The sequence below is a fragment of the Coregonus lavaretus genome (assembly GCF_964263955.1).
Source record: "Coregonus lavaretus genome assembly, chromosome: 8".
Classification (NCBI taxonomy): Eukaryota; Metazoa; Chordata; class Actinopteri; order Salmoniformes; family Salmonidae; genus Coregonus; species Coregonus lavaretus.
The window spans coordinates 52643084-52660498 of NC_139995.1; the positions used below are offsets into that span (position 1 = coordinate 52643084).

A 17415-nucleotide genomic window follows, 5' to 3' on the forward strand; every position below is an offset into this window, starting at 1 on the left:
ACTTACGAGCAATTAGGGTTAAGTGCATTGCTCAAGGGCACATCGACAGGTTTTTCACCTAGTCGGCGCGGGGATTCCAACCAGTGACCTTTCTGTATTTAGTTAATAATTAGGCCTACCCTACACAAGTTTACGATAGGCTAAACAATAGGTTGAACGTTTATATGAGATAAATTGAGTCTCTAGTATTTTAGGCCTCAGGAATCCACAAAATACATTGAAAAGGAAAATGTAGCTGTTGTTTATTGAAATGGAAAGAAACGAAAAGAAATAAGCATATTGCCTATTCAGAAGCCTCTCTCGTGGTTTAAATGCATTTATTCTATGAAGATACACTTCCGTAAGTGTTGTTTAGGCTACCCTCGAATGTGTAGATTCAACTGCAATGAAATTGCAGAGAGATGTAGGAAAGTCGAACAACATTAGAGTAGGCCTATCACTGAAACGTGCATAGGGTTTCACTCAGGTGCAGTACCATACAGGGCGCATGCGCGTTCCAAGAGAACCAGGTGAAGTCAGCAATAGACAACTTGCGAATTCCCTCATTCATAGCCTCTCCACTGGAATTATACCGCGATCCTCACAGATGTCTTTACTGGAGAGGCTCGAATCAGACTGGCGGGTAAGCAAATGCATGTTTTGCTTTCAATGTGTTATTTAGAATGATTACGCCTATTACTTGTCTATCTTTCGACCTAAGTCAGTACGTTACATTAATTGTAGGTTACAGGTTTTTAGGACCGTGTAGTCGTTTGTACTAGGCTACTCCGCGGCCCTTGATAGTGGCTTTACTATTGCTAAATATGCCATTTCAATTAATTATTATTAAAACAATAATCATGATAATATACCCTATAACGTTTATCTATTGAAATAGTCGGGTGCTCACGACTTCGGAGGTTGAAGCCCTGCAGAAGAGATAGTCATAGGCCTACATTTGCCATACACCTTGGTCATTACATATCTTGTATGATTTTAAAATACGTAACCAACGGCAACTCAGATTTATAGTTCAAATTGGCAACTGGTTTTCTGATAACTTTAATTGTATTCGTTTCAAGAACATTATGTCTCACAATACTCAGTAGCCTATAGCCTAGACCAAATGTGCACCATATTATAATATATAGGCCTAAAATAGGCTACAATAAATAAATAAGCTTAAATAATATAAGACTATTAATAGAAAATCTGTTGCATTGAGATTGATTGCACGTCCATCAAAATTGGTCATTTGTCTCTGAATATAGTTAAACATAGACTATATATTCTACATGAGTTTAGCTTCTTCAGTGTGACATCATTTTTGCATAATTCACCTTTTTTTTCCTATTTCGAAAGAGGATTTTTTACATTTACATTAAACCACATGGCCCATGTGAAGCCTAACATTTGTAGCTAATTGCCTTTATGGATAACGATTAAGGCCTACTTTAAAATGGGCTATTCTGTCAAGAGTTCTTGTTTAAACGAATTGGCATTGCCATGATTGTCATTGAAATGATAAAAAAAAACCTGTTGAAAACACAACAGCTAGGCAACTCTTGCGTGTCTAACCTCATTTACTCTGTGCCACCGCGATGTAAAGATCCCTTAATTAGTGAGCATTCATTTCTGGTTCATATCATAACACGCTCAGAAGAAGGACACGCAGCTTAAAGACACGGCGTCGTTCATGGATGAGATGATCTTTTCCAATCGTTATTGTTTCCCAGAGACGATGACCACGTGTACGTAATAGGCGTAGAGTTATTATTAAGCATTCCCAAAACCTTAATGATAAAGACGCATGTATTGTTTTGCCAGACAGAAAATTATTCAAAGCCTTAGGTTAATTAACTGCTGTATCTATAGGGTAAATAATCTTTCACCATGATATTGGAAACAATAAAAAGAAAAATCCAAACGTAAGTGTATTTATTTCTTTAAAATAGGCTATAACTCCCTTTTGCGTCAAGTTATGCATATCAAAACATTAAGTACACTTTTATTTTAGACATTGCAGTGCTCCACCAAAAATGTTAATGAAGCTTTAAGGGGGAGATTTTCGTTAAGATGTCTGGTGCTTAGTGGTTTGAAGAAGAGCAATGCTTTTAAGCCTTGGGGCTTTACTGGTTTTGAAGGCACCAAACTACAAGGTAAAGCTCCAAAATGCAACTATTCCTTATATGTTAAGGTTTATGATGGAAATCGGATTATTTGATATGAGCGCGATGACTCTTGCTTTATTAAAGCTGGAATCCTTAGTTGCTAGATCCATGTTTGGACGTATGAATTAATAATATATACCCATTGATTCTTGAAGAATATAACCTATAAATGCTTCATGAGCTTAGTTCAACTGTCATAACACATCAGAACCCCAAATATAGGCTTTTTTTCTCCAATGTTTGTAAACAACGTAAATGTAAACAAACACTGTATAGCCTCAAAACATGGTTAAAACTATAATGTTTATTTCATGGAGTTTTTTTTTTTAATGTATTGTTTCAACTAAGGAGTCAACTAGCGAAATTGGCTAATTCATGTTTTTCAGACTTTGTTGACAAGTGGAGTGCTTTGCCACTGAACCCAACGCCTGGTCTAATCGAATGATTTGAAAAGTGAAGTGTCAATAAGAGTCAATAAAAAGTGAAAAAAGTAACTACATATTGACAGCACTGCAATGTAATGGGACCACAATGGAGGACGTGCGCATAATGCTTTAAAGCCTTTTCGTAGGCTATTGTTTTGCTAATTTCTATTGAACATTTTATTGCCAATTTAACATGGCTAAAAAATATCAATTTTCTCGATTACATTCATAGGCTATTGTTATCACTTACAGTATTTTAAAATAACTTTTTCAAACTATGATGTTATTATAGGCTATGTAATAAGATGCATTTAGTTATTCGGCCACAATTACCAATAATAATTAAACTCTAGTAAGGCTATCGAAAGTATAATCATATAATATTTTCACGTCAAGAGAGCAACTGCAGACGGACAGCAATATGATTGGCTCCTTATTCCAATAATAACCAATCAGCAAACTTTTCTTCTGCCATATTCAAGATGACGTCACGACAAAGGCACGCCCCTTAAAAATATCTAACCTTTGTAAATATAGTACACATGCTTTCAAGCGAGTTCAGTAAGGAGCAAAGTATTGAACATCATCGCTTTGTCCGTCAGAGGGAGTCGAGTTTCATATATTCAGCGCTTCGTCCCATATTCACTGCAGAACTGCTTACCGCGTCGGGCTGGAAAGGGATCTTGCTTGAAAAACTATTTTCACTCATAGTTGCTGTTGAGACCTATGTTGATAGCCGCCCGAATCACGCTCAAACGTCAGTAGGCTCCGCTCAAACGTCAGTACGCTTCAAGAAACCGCAGCCCCACTCGAGTTGAAGAAGTCTATTCATGATTTCTAGGAAGTAGACTTTGTTTCCTACCTGGATTAACTCGTAGACGACCATCAATTTACCTGGTCAACGTTCTTGTTGTAAGATTTTGCCTGTCAGAAACTATGCTGTGGAAACTAGCAGATAACGTGAAGTACGAGGATGATTGTGAGGTGAGTTTTAGCAACACAAACCGCACGGCATTAAGTTTCAACAAGGTTAGGAATTATGGAAGAACATTATTTCATAAAAAATGTTGTGGCCCTCATGCGCCCCATCGCTCTATCGCATCTTTAATGGGTATACTTTTTGTTTATGTGTATTTGTCGCGCGACAATCGCTTTTAGGCAGACTACTTGATAAAAGCTTGACGGAATGACAATTATTTTAATGGGAAAATTGTTAAAACTATGAAGCATATTTTGAATAAGACAGATCAGTGGTCAGTTTATGCTATTTTTCATTGTCGAGTGGAAGTTCAAGTGCATTAGCACACATGTTTGGTTTTCTTTCTTTGAATGGTAGCCTAAATATAGTTCATAATGTAACATTATAAGTTGTCTATAGGCTATTTTAGATGGGCTACTCTTTCCGCAGCATCTCGACCATTGTATTGGCGACTAATGACGTGTGGTTTGATTTCAATAAATAACATTTATTTTGTGTTGCTTGAGTTGGATTTAGGTGACAGTGTAAAGCGTTTTGATTTACTTAGGTGGGCCTATTTTTCTGAGCTGAGTCAGGTTATTGTAAATTATTACAATTCCAAAAGTATTGTTGTTATTGTTATGATTATTAATAATAATATTATAGGCCCACATGGGTAGTAAAATAGTCCCCTGCTGACTGTATTTTGAGGGTCTGTGGTGACAGCAATATCACAGCAGTCCACATAGATTGCATGCTATCAGAAATTAGAAAATGCTTTTAGTTATTTTCCTTTTCTGTGTAACTAAATATGCATTATTACTTTGAATAGTGAAACAATGTCTTGCTTTTCAAGGCTGGGCTAAGTAGTCTTCTTCTGATAATTGTGTACTGAAATAACATTATAAAAATAGCTTAATTCCGGCCACTAAATATTATTCATGAATGTGTAAACCATTTCACCATATGCTTTCCTAATCGATGGAGAAAATAAATATTGATGTCAGCGTCAGGCCTAGCTGTCAACACAGTTGTCTTTCCAATGAATTCTGTTGAGGACTGTTGATTCACTACGCATTTGTCTGATTGACAAGGGGCACAATATATTATAATTTATCCCAATATCATTATCATCCTAAATGAAGGTCTCTCTTCTGTCTCCAGGAAAGGCACGATGGGAGTAGCAATGGGAACCCCCGGTTACCTCACCTCCCTGCGGTGAGCCAGCACATTTACAGCCCGTCGCCGTCCCTCTCCCACTCCGCCAACTCAGACTTCCAACCCCCGTACTTCCCGCCTCCATACCAGCCTATATCATACCCCCAGTCCAGTGACCCCTACTCGCACCTCAGCGACCCTTTCAACATCAACTCCATACACCAGTCGTCCTCGAACCAGCAGCAGTCATGGCCGGGGCGACATGGTCAAGAAGGACTGGGACCTCATTCGCGAAGCGGACTCGCAAGTCAGATTCTGGGCCTGGATGGCGGCTCGTCCGGCTTGAGGAGAGATGGCTTCCGTCGGCCGGAGCTGCTGCCGCCTCACGCCCATAGCATCGAGTCAACCATCATTGGTGATAACATAGGACTGCACGAAATGGGCCATGGCCTGGATGACGTTCAAGTGAGTGATTTGATTGTGATTTTGTTGTCTGAGTGAAATTGAATGAGGCATGCAAAAGAAAGGCATGGTTTTATTGTCATGATGGAATGGAAATGTCATATTTCATAATTAACTCCCTTAATTATTATTTTAAGAATAAGTATTACATATTGCTTTTTCTAACTTATTTTTCAGCATGTAGATGACCACAGTATTATAATGGCAGATCAGACAGTCATCAAAAAAGGTGGGTTTATTTTACTTTCCACATACGTGCATGTAGCCTATTGACATATGAGAAATGCTTTCACAATTTCAAGACAATATTCCCTTACTGGTTTGTGAGTTACACATGCTTGATGTATAAGGGCACAGTGCCAGCCATTGGTGTGCAACAGGTAACAAGAATGCAATAGAGAAACATTGAGTGCTGTTTACATTTAGTCCATCCCTGAGATTGCTTGTTACCAAGTACCTACCTGGAGAAATCTACTTCTACAAATATTTTGCTATTATTTGTACAGTGACATGTCCTTGCATTTGATGATGGAAAATAAGAGTGGGAAAGTCTGGTAGTTGTACTTGTTCATACATACATTGATAATCCCAGTAGTCATAAGGTTGACTTAACTAAACCTAGTTTGATGCTCTATATATTCCTGTGCTGAGCTTATTTGAATAGAACAGCAGAAAAAGAACCTTTTCAAAATGGCAGGCTATAGCTGACAAGATGGGGCTGTGAGGACATTGTGCAACCGTTGAAATACTGCATTGAGAGAGGAAGACAGAGGGAGAGGGAACGCTTTGGAAAGTCTTTAGAGGTCTAAGCTGGTGCATTCGACTCCTTTTGAATTCCAGTTAAAAGCAGTCCAATGGGTCGTTGCTCTTCTCGAGACTCGCTGGCTGACTTTCTGAAAAACCAGCTTTAGCTGGGGTGTGGCATCCTCCTTGCATGCGAAGGACAATTCAGTAATTTGTTGGGACATGAAATGTTTTGAATGAGGAGGATTCAGTGTTATCTATTAGGCCCTACCCTCAACAGTCTTCCATTCAGTCATTTTGTGCGTTGATTTGAAATTCTGCACCACCTTTGTAACCCAATTAATTTATAGATTCATGTATTGTAGATATTGAATTCATGGCTATCATATTTGTAGTAAATGGATAATAGATGTTATGAGGTTTATTAAAACAACATCACTGTAAACATACAATTTCAGGAGCTTTGACGGTAGATAACATTATTGTGATGTGGTGGGTCACTAGAGTTTGTATGAATGGTATGTCCTTAGCAACATTGGCAGGAACAATAAAGAATAGTTTATGTATTTTCTGTAATAAAGCCTACATATATAATGCTAAACTGCTTGCGCCACAGGATGAAGTTTGAGATTGATGCAGCGAAAAAAATTATAGTAAACATTATGTAGAATGAATAGCCTAACGTGCATGCACACATATTTATTTATATATTTAGCCAAAATAAGGAAATGAGTACAAAAATCTGCCGGATTTTTGATGGCAACTTAGGCAGTTGAAAGCTTGAATAAAATATTGAATCCAGCTATAACCATTTGTGTTAGAGCTACCTAAATGCTCTTAATGCTTTGTTTTGCGTAGCCTACATATTTTTATCAATGGCAGCCATTTTGGATTGTATTAAATTGGTGGACATTTTTGATGATTAGATTTGAATCAATACGACAATCCGATAAAAAACATACAATATTGAGGTAGCAAGTTGTACAGCACAATAAAGGACAAATAGTATTTGTTACAGTGTGCGCTGACTCACTTTATTGATCTTCCTCTCAAGGGCAGACTGTGGGTAGCCTACATTCTTGTAAACTGCGGCAGCAATGCCTCACTCTTAGCCATTTACCCTATAGATGAGCTCTAAATCATAATTTTGTCCCCCTTTGTGATTCTTGTCTCAGTACTAGGACTACGAGGTGGCAGAAACCTTGATCGCTTACAGAGGACTTATTATGAGGGGGGCATTCTTGCGGGTGAGGACGAAGGTATATGTAGTGTACTTGTATGTTTGTCTGGGTGTGACTTGTGTGGTTTGACCCTTGAACTTTTGATCTAAAATGGCCACCCAGTTTGCCAGTTTGGGCCCTCTTGCTGTACAACAGAAGTCTTTAGATTAGGTTCTTATTAGTCACTCAATTAGAAGCTACAGACCCTTGAACGTTTGATCCAAAATGGCCATCCAATTTGGGACCTGTTTCTGTAAAACAAGTCTTTATTTTAGTCACTCAATTAGAAGTATCTACAGGGTTCGTCTAAGGCAAGGCAGGGAGAATGGACTCTGTGAAGTAGCATGGAGCAGTTGTGTATGCGTGTGGATGTCAGTGGGTGGTAGGAATGAGGCGACTTTTAGCTGTGAAACCTCAGGAATGACTGTTGGTAAAAAAAATACTAGTTCATCATAGTTACCTAGTGAATGGCCACTTATGGTATACATCTTGGCTTCTGCAAAGGTAACAGGTTTGTTGTTTACGTGTAACAGTTCAGAGTTATATAGATTTTTTACAAATCATTATGATGATGTTAAATTTCACTGTTTATTAATAGAGAAAGCATGTCAAAGTTGGAATCCAAGCTGCAGTGTGGGGCGGTAACAGACAGTGGTGAGGGATTTTTACAACTGTCGGCAAATGCAGCCAGTCTTGATGACTCAAATCCTTTTAAAAAACTAAACATTTTCTAGAAAATTCTCTTCACCCAGAACATGTTTACAATGTAGCACAACCTTCATAAAGTCCAATAATGTTGTCTAATGTCCGTCTATCCTCTCTGCAAACCAACATTTCCAATGGGACAATAAAGATACTCTACATTAACCTTGATACTCCAACTTTTACTCGCACATTTACTCTCATTATAATTTCTCTTCACATTATTAACCAAACACTCATACTAACCTCTCCTCTCTCCACCCCCCTTCCCCAGGCCCCGTGTCCCTCCCTAAGGGCAACTCATTGGGCCTGCCCTTCCAGAAGGAGTCCCTGCTAGGCATGGTGTCCAACCCCACCGAGGTGTTCTGCTCGGTGCCCGGACGACTCTCGCTTCTCAGCTCCACCTCCAAGTACAAGGTGACAGTGGCAGAGGTGCAGCGGCGCCTGTCTCCTCCCGAATGCCTCAACGCCTCCCTGCTGGGGGGAGTCCTGCGTAGGTCAGTATCCACACAACATTAATCCATTATGAGATGGCTATAAGACATGTTAAGGGTGTTAAACGTGCTTATGACAGGTCTTGCAAAGCATTATAACATCAGTCATAATGTGCTACACCTGGTAAAGTGTTACCCCGAAGGTTTAAATAAACAAATGCATTATAACTGCATCATAATGCACTATAATGGCAGGTGTTACTGTTTTTTCATTGGGTGCAATTGTGAACAATAGCCAACATCTAGTCCATTAAAATATGGTTGACAGCAGCTCAAAGGATCAGTGATTTTGGTCCAGCTGATGTGGTGTATTTAGGAGATCATGGAGAGATGTCCACACAAAACATGTCTCTGGTAAGTTTGATATTGCTGCTGTTCTATAGCTAGTGAGCTAATTCAGATGTACAGTGCATTGGGAAAGTATTCAGACCCATTGACTTTTTCCACATTTTGTTACGTTGTAGCCTTATTCTAAAATGGATTAAATTATTATTTTTTTCCTCATCAATCTACACACAATACCCCACAATGACAAAGCAAAAACAGGTTTTTACAATTGTTTTGGCAAATGTATAAAAAATTAAAATAGTGAGCTACTTCAGATGTGTTGATTCAGGGGGGTGAATACTTCATTAAATGAAATATTTATGTATTTCAATAAATTTGCTAACATTTCTAAAACATATGTTTTCACTTTTGTCATTAAGGGGCATTTTGTGTAGATGGGAGAGAGAAAAAAAAATACAATTTTTATCAATTTTGAATTCAGGCTGTAACACAACAAAATGTGGAATAAGTCAAGGGGTATGAATACTTTGTGAAGGTTCTGGGCTTCAGGGTACTGCTGGATACTAAGCTAATGAACGTTTTCGACCTGGTTCATAGACAGACAGTAGGTCAGTAAAGCAACGTTGATGGATACGTAAAAAAAAGGTGTTCTCTAAAAGAAGATGTTCCTCTTCAGTAATTGTGTGGTTGAAAGCATCTTGACTACCTTTTTGTATACTCTGCAATTCCTGGTACTTCACTTTGGGGAAAGGTTACATCAGATAAGTTAGCACCAGTATGTATGTGTGTGTATGTATGTGTGTGTATATATATATATATATATATATATATATATATATATATATATATATATGAGAGAGAGAGTGAGTTCAGGGGGGTTGCAGGGCTATTTTAATTGCTGCTGAGTAGTTGACCTTGTGCCCCATATGTCAGCAGGCAGTCTGTTGAGGGACTAGGGGATTCTGACCAGGGCTTCTGCCTGTTTCTGCTGAGAAGGCATGTTTCTCACTTCCCATGTGCCCCTGCCAGTGCCACATACGTTAAACGCCTCTAACACACACACGCACACACACACACACACACACACACACACACACTGAGACACTGTTAAGTAGGTCATGAAGCGATAGGATGGAGTGGGGGCTGTGGAGAGAGGGGGGCAGTCACACACATGCCTCCCCAAAGATGCCGTCTCTCTCACCCACCACGGAGGGAGCGAAGCCTGCCACTCAGTCATGCGGAAAACTGAATCGTGTGTGTGTGTGATTTCCCTGCTATGTGCTTAAGGCGGGACAAGCATCATTTGTGTCAGTGTGTTATTTATTTTAGGTCAGGAAGGGTATCGGAGGCTCTTTTTCGTTTGATTTATTCGTTTTCAAAATTGAATGATGAGGCCTCCTTCAGGGATGGGCCTTTCACTGCTATGCTCTCTCAAAGTGACAGGAAGTCTGGAGTTAGGGTGACAGGAAGTCTGGAGTTAGGGTGACAGTAGCCCTTACAACACCACTTAATGTTGCTGACTCTGCGCTTCATAAAAAAAACATTCCATCACAAATAGCCTATAGAATGGAATATGATATATTCTTCAGTTAGAGCAGGGGTGTCAAACTCATTTTGCCCCATGGGCCACATTCGGTCTTCAAAGAGGCCCGGCGGGTTCGCACTGAAAATGTTCCCCGACTGTCTAGCTTTCATTTCAGTGATTAAAAGCGAGCTGGACACAGTCAAGAAACTGTATGAATGTAGGTCCATTATAATTTCTATACAGTTTCGATTTGGTTTCAGTCCTTTTAAAGTATATTGAGTTCGTCCCCCCCCCCTCCAAATAGGCTATATCTATCTATCTATATATAATTTTTTTTTTATTTTATTTTTTTACCCCCCCGTGGGCCATATTGGACCCCCTTGCGGGGGACGTATGTTTGACACCCCTGAGTTAGAGGGGACTGTATGACTGTTATGAATTAAGGAAACACAATTTCTTCACTATAAAGGAACCCATTGTGGCCTTGTTTATATGAAAGCTTACATATTGTCAAGTAACGATGATGATGCTAATTGTCTTCTTCCTTATTTTTCCTACAGAGCCAAGTCTAAAAATGGTGGCCGGTCATTGAGAGAGAAGCTGGACAAGATTGGGCTCAACCTGCCCGCTGGAAGGAGAAAAGCTGCTAACGTCACCCTGCTAACTGCACTGGTAGAAGGTACGCCGCTCAATTTCCTCTTCAAACTTAAACTGTGGTAAATGTGCCCCAGAGTGGTCTCAACATATAACATTATAGAAATACAATGCATAGAACTCCTCTCCATCTTTACTCGTTGAACAAGCTGGCTGGTCCAAAAAATGGTCTGAATTGATTATTGCACATATTATGCACAGATAGATGTGATCAGAAATAACTGATTAAGTTGTCTGAGATGGTGATCAGACACCATTGCTTACACCCATGGTTGTTTCTTCCACTGGCGATGGACCAGCTATCTATTCATTATAGATTGAGATCCCTAAGCTACTGTGACATGATTACCATACTGCTATAATACTGGCTGTATATAGCTTCAATGGTAACTGTGGCTAGTACTTTTCTTGTCAAAATGGCTGTGACCTAGCTGATGTTTGAGTTCTTGCTGGCATTCCTCTGTCTTTAAATATCAAGGCAGCGTTGACGTTATCCACCCTGACTGTCTTGGTGACATTTTGAGGTTATCAAGCAGCTGGCCAGACCTGAAGAGCAGGAGAAACACAGCTTTATGGAGTCCAGTCTATTACGGCTGTGACACTATCTAATACCACACACAGCTTTATGGAGTCCAGTCTATTACGGCTGTGACACTATCTAATACCACACACAGCTTTATGGAGTCCAGTCTATTACGGCTGTGACACTATCTAATACCACACACAGCTTTATGGAGTCCAGTCTATTACGGCTGTGACACTATCTAATACCACACACAGCTTTATGGAGTCCAGTCTATTACGGCTGTGACACTATCTAATACCACACACAGCTTTATGGAGTCCAGTCTATTACGGCTGTGACACTATCTAATACCACACACAGCTTTATGGAGTCCAGTCTATTACGGCTGTGACACTATCTAATACCACACACAGCTTTATGGAGTCCAGTCTATTACGGCTGTGACACTATCTAATACCACACACAGCTTTATGGAGTCCAGTCTATTACGGCTGTGACACTATCTAATACCACACACAGCTTTATGGAGTCCAGTCTATTACGGCTGTGACACTATCTAATACCACACACAGCTTTATGGAGTCCAGTCTATTACGGCTGTGACACTATCTAATATGACACACGCGACCAAAGGACAAAGAAATGTGTAGCTTGTAACCTTCCTGTCTTACAGATCACACAAACTCTACAAAGATGTAAAGGGAAATCACCACACACAGTAGCCATCTCCAGGGCTGTAGCCAGGGTGTGAGTTTTAGTGGGGGTGGGGGGGGGTGCATTTCTATACAATTTAATAACTCTAAAATGCTATTTGGAGAACAGCAAAAACAAATAAAGATTACCCTAGCCATTATCACATTGATTGCTGTAGCTTCATTCACCTCAGTTGATCTACAAACACATAGCCTATTAGCTACACAATTAGCCGCTACACATTAACTCAGCACCAGGATTAAAAACTATAATTTAATACGTACACAGGGATCTGTTAGCAGAAAAAGTATTATATTAACAAAAGGTAAACAAATGCTTTACAGAAGGGGAAAAAATGTTGCAGTTTTACAGCTAATGTCCTGCAATTCTACACATTTTGCTATGACTTATGCCATGCTAATATGACACATACAAAAGTATGTGGACACCTGCTCGTCGAACATCTCATTCCAAAATCATGGGCATTAATATGGAAATGGTTTGTCGAGATCGGTGTGGAAGAACTTGACTGGCCTGCACAGAGCCCTGACCTAAACCCCATAGAACACCTTTGGGATAAATTGGAACACCAACTGCGAGCCAGGCCTAATCGCCCAACATCAGTGCCCGACCTCACTAATGCTCTTGTGGCTGAATGGAAGCAAGTCCCCGCAGCAATGTTCCAACATCTAGTGGAAATCCTTCCCAGAAGAGTGGAGGCTGTTATAGCAGCAAAGGGCCCGTGCACAGGGGCATTGTCATGCTGAAACAGGAAAGGGCCTTCCCCAAACTGTTGCCACAAAGTTGGAAGCACAAAATCGTCTAGAATGTCATTGTATGCTGTAGCGTTAAGATTTCCCTTCACTGGAACTAAGGGACCTAGCCCGAACCATGAAAAACAGCCCCAGACCATTATTCCTCCTCCAACCAAACTTTACAGTTGGCACTATGCATTGGGGCAGGTTGCGTTCTCCTGGAATCCGCCAAACCCAGATTTGTCTGTTGGACTGCCAGATGGTGAAGGGTGATTCATCACTCCAGAGAACTCGTTTCCACTGCTCCAGAGTCTAATGGTGGCGAGCATTATACCACTCAAGCTGACGCTTGGCATTGCGCATTTTGATCTTAGGCTTGTTTTCATTTTCATGGCTGCTCGGCCATGAAAATAATTTCATGAAGCTCCCAACGAACAGTTATTGTGCTGACATTGCTTCCAGAGGCAGTTTGGAACTCGGTAGTGTGTTGCAACTGAGGACAGACGATTTTTACGCGCTACGCACTTCAGCACTCGCCGATCCCGTTCTGTGAACTTGTGTGGCCTACCACTTCGCGGCTGAGCCGTTGTTGCTCCTAGACGTTTCCGCTTCACAATAACAGCACTTGACTGGGGCAACTCTAGTAGGGCAGAAATTTGACGAATTGTTGGAAAGGTGGCATCCTATGACAGTGCCATGTTGAAAGTCACTGAGCTCTTTATTACGGGCCATTCTACTGCCATTGTTTGTCTATGGAGATTGCATGGCGGTGTGCTCAATTTTATACACCTGTCAACAGTGGGTGTGGCTGAAATAGCCGAATCCACTAATTTGAAGGGATGTCCACATACTTTTGGCCATGTGTATCTGAGTAAGAGTGACTAACAAAATCAATGGGGGCCCCCTGGAGGTCAGGGCCCCTGGGCACGTGCCCTTCGTGCCCGGTCGGTAATTCGACCATGATTACTACAAGTTTAGATAGCTGGCTAGAATAACTAGACTTATTTACCAATCTAAAATGTTTTAACTGACATGGGCTAATTGAGTGACTGTCAGTGAGTGACATATAACAAGAGGAAAACTGCTGACAGACAACCAAGTTTCTAAATTGCACCTTGTGAATTCGACTACTCTAACACTCAACAGTATTATTTTTTAAATTAAAAATTAAAAAGCATACTGTGGTCCGAACCTCAGTGTACTCATATGTAGCAACGGCCCTGCACATCTCCTCACTATTTCATGAAGATGTTTCTTGTCTAGATTCGTTCATTGTTTTTGAGACAGGATAGTCACGTCCATTTATTAATGAATCCCGTCTTTGACGCTCTCATCAGTCATACCTCGGCTAGACAATGTCTAAGCAATGACACATAGCTGTGCGCCCAATATTAATTGAATCACGTCTAACTGCTCATAGCCACGTGTGATTTCAGTTTTTCCCTCTAATCCTTAATCACTATAAATGGGTGCAGGAGGATGACTCGGGGCCAGTGTTATTTAGAGACCTTCAAAGTCTGAATCAAGGCTGGTTATCACGTGTTCCACTTGCCAGGAGGGCCAACTGACCTTAAAGCCTAGCGTTTCTGAATTGCTACATTCCCCATGTGATGTGCGTGCCTATCAATAAGTGACTCTGTTTGGCGCTACAGGCCGTCCGGGTGCAGTTAGCCACATTAGCCCATTAAAGACCACGCAGGAAGTCCCCCTCTGAAGATGGGATATATTCACCCTCAGTGGCTTGTCTTCCCCCGAGCTAAGAGACTGAGCACAACTGATTATTATTCATTGCACTGTTCCACTGTCTACATATAGTGCCCTGTGGCCTGTGCTATGTCAGCAAGACCACATTTGCATCTACGGTCTCCTAGAAAAGAGTTTTGGTGTATTGTTTTGCATCTGTTTGTGTGTTTGTGGAGTTTTCAAACCGTGTCTTTGTCTTTATAGGAGAAGCCGTTCACTTGGCAAGGGATTTTGGCTACTCGTGTGAGACAGAGTTTCCGGCAAAGGCCGTCGCTGAATACCTGTGTCGACCACACGTGGAACGCAATGAGGTCAACTCCCGCAAGAACATGCTCCTTGCTGCTAAGTGAGTGTCTCTCTGTCTGTCTGTGTCTCTGTCTCTCTCTGTCCTCCAAATTAAGGGATGTAATTTACATAAAAGCCCTGCAAGGTTTTGAACATATGTGAAGTTTTTGACTTGGTTTTCAACGTTTCAAAAAGCATTTTTGTAGTTTTCAATCTGCTCTTGATTTATAAAACATCTTGATGCCTATGCTACTTTTAAGACCTCCCAATTTCATAATGTCAACATGAAACAGTGTACTTCTCTGATTGGATCATTGTCAACTAGACATAAATCCAGTAGTCCATGTCTGGGTCATGTACATTTCGCTATCTTTATCAACATTTCTGTCGTCTTTTTTTCACCAGGCAAATCTGTAAGGAGTTCACCGACCTGTTGACTCAGGACCGGTCGCCTCTGGGGAACACGCGGCCGGCACCCATCCTGGATCAGGGCATCCAGGGCTACCTGACACACTTCAGCCTCATCACCCACGGCTTCGGCTCACCCGCCATCTGTGCTGCCATGACCTCCCTCCAGAACTACCTGAATGAGGCCCTCAAACAGGTGGACAAAATGTACCTGAGCTCAGGAAGCGACATGCAGGGCTCCTCTGACAACGGTAGCAAAGCCTCTGACAAAATGGAGAAGCACAGGAAATGAGGAAATGCTCTCCCCCCCCCCCCCCCCCATTCCCCTTTGGACTTCTTTGACATCGATATTTAGAAGCGAAAATGGTCTGTATGATTCTAATTCTAGATTTTTTGTGTTTCTGCACAGTTGAATTGAACATTTTACCCCGTTATGGCCAATGTTTACAAGTTTAGTATCTCAAAAGACACTGCTTTTGCCCGGCTACCACCATTGGCTGCTTTCAATGCGAGATCGACCTACCTTGGTGCCTACTGTAAAAGTGGGTGCTTAAACTGTGCACAGCCAAAGGGTCTGGACTTTGTTGACATGGGGTAAGGAACAGAAAGCAGACTTTGTTGTTTCCCTAGAGGACATCATTTCAAGATGGGTCGCTGTGGTTGTGAATTCTTTTCAGCTTTTTTCCCCTCCTCTTCTGTCTGGAGGCAAAGCCTCTGATTTCCTGTGTCTCTTCCGCGGTGCTCAGTTCCCATTGGACTTACCAAAGGACACTTTTTTCTACGGGAGAGAAGAAAATCCACTTCATTCGTTTTTTTATTCGTTGCTTGAATTTTCAAAACGACTTCAATGGGTACAGTGTTATTGTGCTTTTTTCATGGGAGTTTTTTTTAGTAGGTCTGGTATAAAAAAAAAAAAGCCTGTTTGTGTGTTTCTCTGTTTTCCCCAGAAACCAGAAACCTTAGAGAAGATTTGCAATAGCAGCCATTCAGTGTTGGATCAGGGATGGTTACTTGTGGGCTATGACAAAAGGCAATGGACTATTTTTTTGTCTTCTTTTTTTGTTTTTTGGAATCTTTGTTACTTTATATCCTGTCTTTAAGTACTCATATTGCCCATTGGTTCCTTTAGTATTTGTACACATTGCAATGTAAAAGAAATCAGTCCTGGATCAGATTAGATATCCCTCACCTTCAGTACAAAACTATTCAATGTTGATGTTAACTATATCCAATCATAATAAGACATTTTCATCTAAACTGTATCTCTTTCAGCCAGTATGCCAGCAAGAGTGTATGTGTTACATTGTGTGTGTCTGTGTATGCAAAATGTTTATATTTCTTTTGAGAAAGAGTGTTTTTTGTCCGTTACCTTTACCCTGAATGTAAATATTTTCTAATTGATGTTGTAATTTAATGGGATATGTAAATAATGGTATCATTCTGGTGTATGGCTTAACCTTTTATGATGTAATAAACTTTTATAAATGGGTTAGTTTTTATAATGTAGAGGTTAGGCAGTGGGTATGATATACTTTTTGAATATGTGTAAAACTGTTTTAAAGTAATAGGAAAAAATAATAAAAAGTCAACCCTGTTATAACGACTTTGATGATATTCTCCTATTTGGGCAAGAGTTTTGCCTTGCATAGACATTAATGAGCTATCAGACAAAGGCTTCTCTCCCTCTCTCCATTTCTCCCTCTCTCGCAACCGCACACATTCACACACACAAAGTAGCAATGTACAACAGCCCCTGTTTTTTCAGCTGTGTGTTTAATAAATGATGGGCAAGTCATGTGTGTGAAGATTTTCCTATTAGTAAATGGCAAAGTCCCACAAATAATGGGAACAGTGGGCATCATTATCTGTAGTAACTTAGCTACACAAATAAGCAATGTGGCTTGGTAGAAAAAGGCCTCATGTGGGGGTCAGGCACTCTAGTCCGAGCTAACCATTGCTAGTTTATGTTTTCACTTAGTTATGTATGTGTGCTGTGCACCAAATGGTTGTTTGTCCCCCTAAAGCTGTGGTTTATTTTGTGGACTGTATATTTTTTAGAAAGTTCCCATTTTCACATTCATATGCCCATCTGGGGAACAGGTGTTTTCATGTGTTGCCCAATCTAATCTGATCTCTACTTTAGCATATGACACACTAAAACGTGTGAGTTGGATGTTTCACAATAGGGGAAGACCATTTTGATCTGTGAGGAAAAAAACGATTGA

The 17415-nt window shown here is 40.5% G+C and overlaps 1 protein-coding gene across 6 annotated transcripts; it reads left to right on the forward strand.

Moving 5' to 3' along the window:
* The first annotated feature begins 508 nt into the window (after positions 1 to 508).
* On the forward strand, positions 509 to 16984 carry tfap2c (transcription factor AP-2 gamma (activating enhancer binding protein 2 gamma)). 6 transcript variants are annotated; one of them, XM_084167218.1, is made up of 8 exons: positions 546 to 622; positions 4698 to 5156; positions 5331 to 5382; positions 7073 to 7156; positions 8094 to 8316; positions 10687 to 10805; positions 14702 to 14843; positions 15188 to 16984. In XM_084167218.1, exons 1-8 carry the CDS (start codon positions 587 to 589, stop codon positions 15480 to 15482), a joined length of 1410 nt encoding a protein of 469 aa, XP_084023344.1. In that variant the 5' UTR covers positions 546 to 586; the 3' UTR covers positions 15483 to 16984. The 6 variants fall into 6 exon arrangements, with proteins under 6 accessions (XP_084023347.1, XP_084023344.1, XP_084023345.1 ...); XM_084167219.1 differs by having other exon boundaries at positions 7073 to 7144; XM_084167216.1 differs by lacking the exon at positions 546 to 622 and adding an exon at positions 3120 to 3559.
* The last annotated feature ends 431 nt before the right edge of the window (positions 16985 to 17415 follow it).

What these genes read in the sequence shown, in the direction of transcription:
- tfap2c (XM_084167216.1), top strand. Translation starts at nt 3,512, where the DNA reads ATGCTGTGGAAACTAGCAGATAACGTGAAGTACGAGGATGATTGTGAG. An exon ending in TCTTGCGGGTGAGGACGAAG is followed by an intron (nt 7,157 to 8,093) that starts GTATATGTAGTG and finishes CCCCTTCCCCAG; the next exon opens with GCCCCGTGTCCCTCCCTAAG. An exon ending in AACATGCTCCTTGCTGCTAA is followed by an intron (nt 14,844 to 15,187) that starts GTGAGTGTCTCT and finishes TTTTTTCACCAG; the next exon opens with GCAAATCTGTAAGGAGTTCA.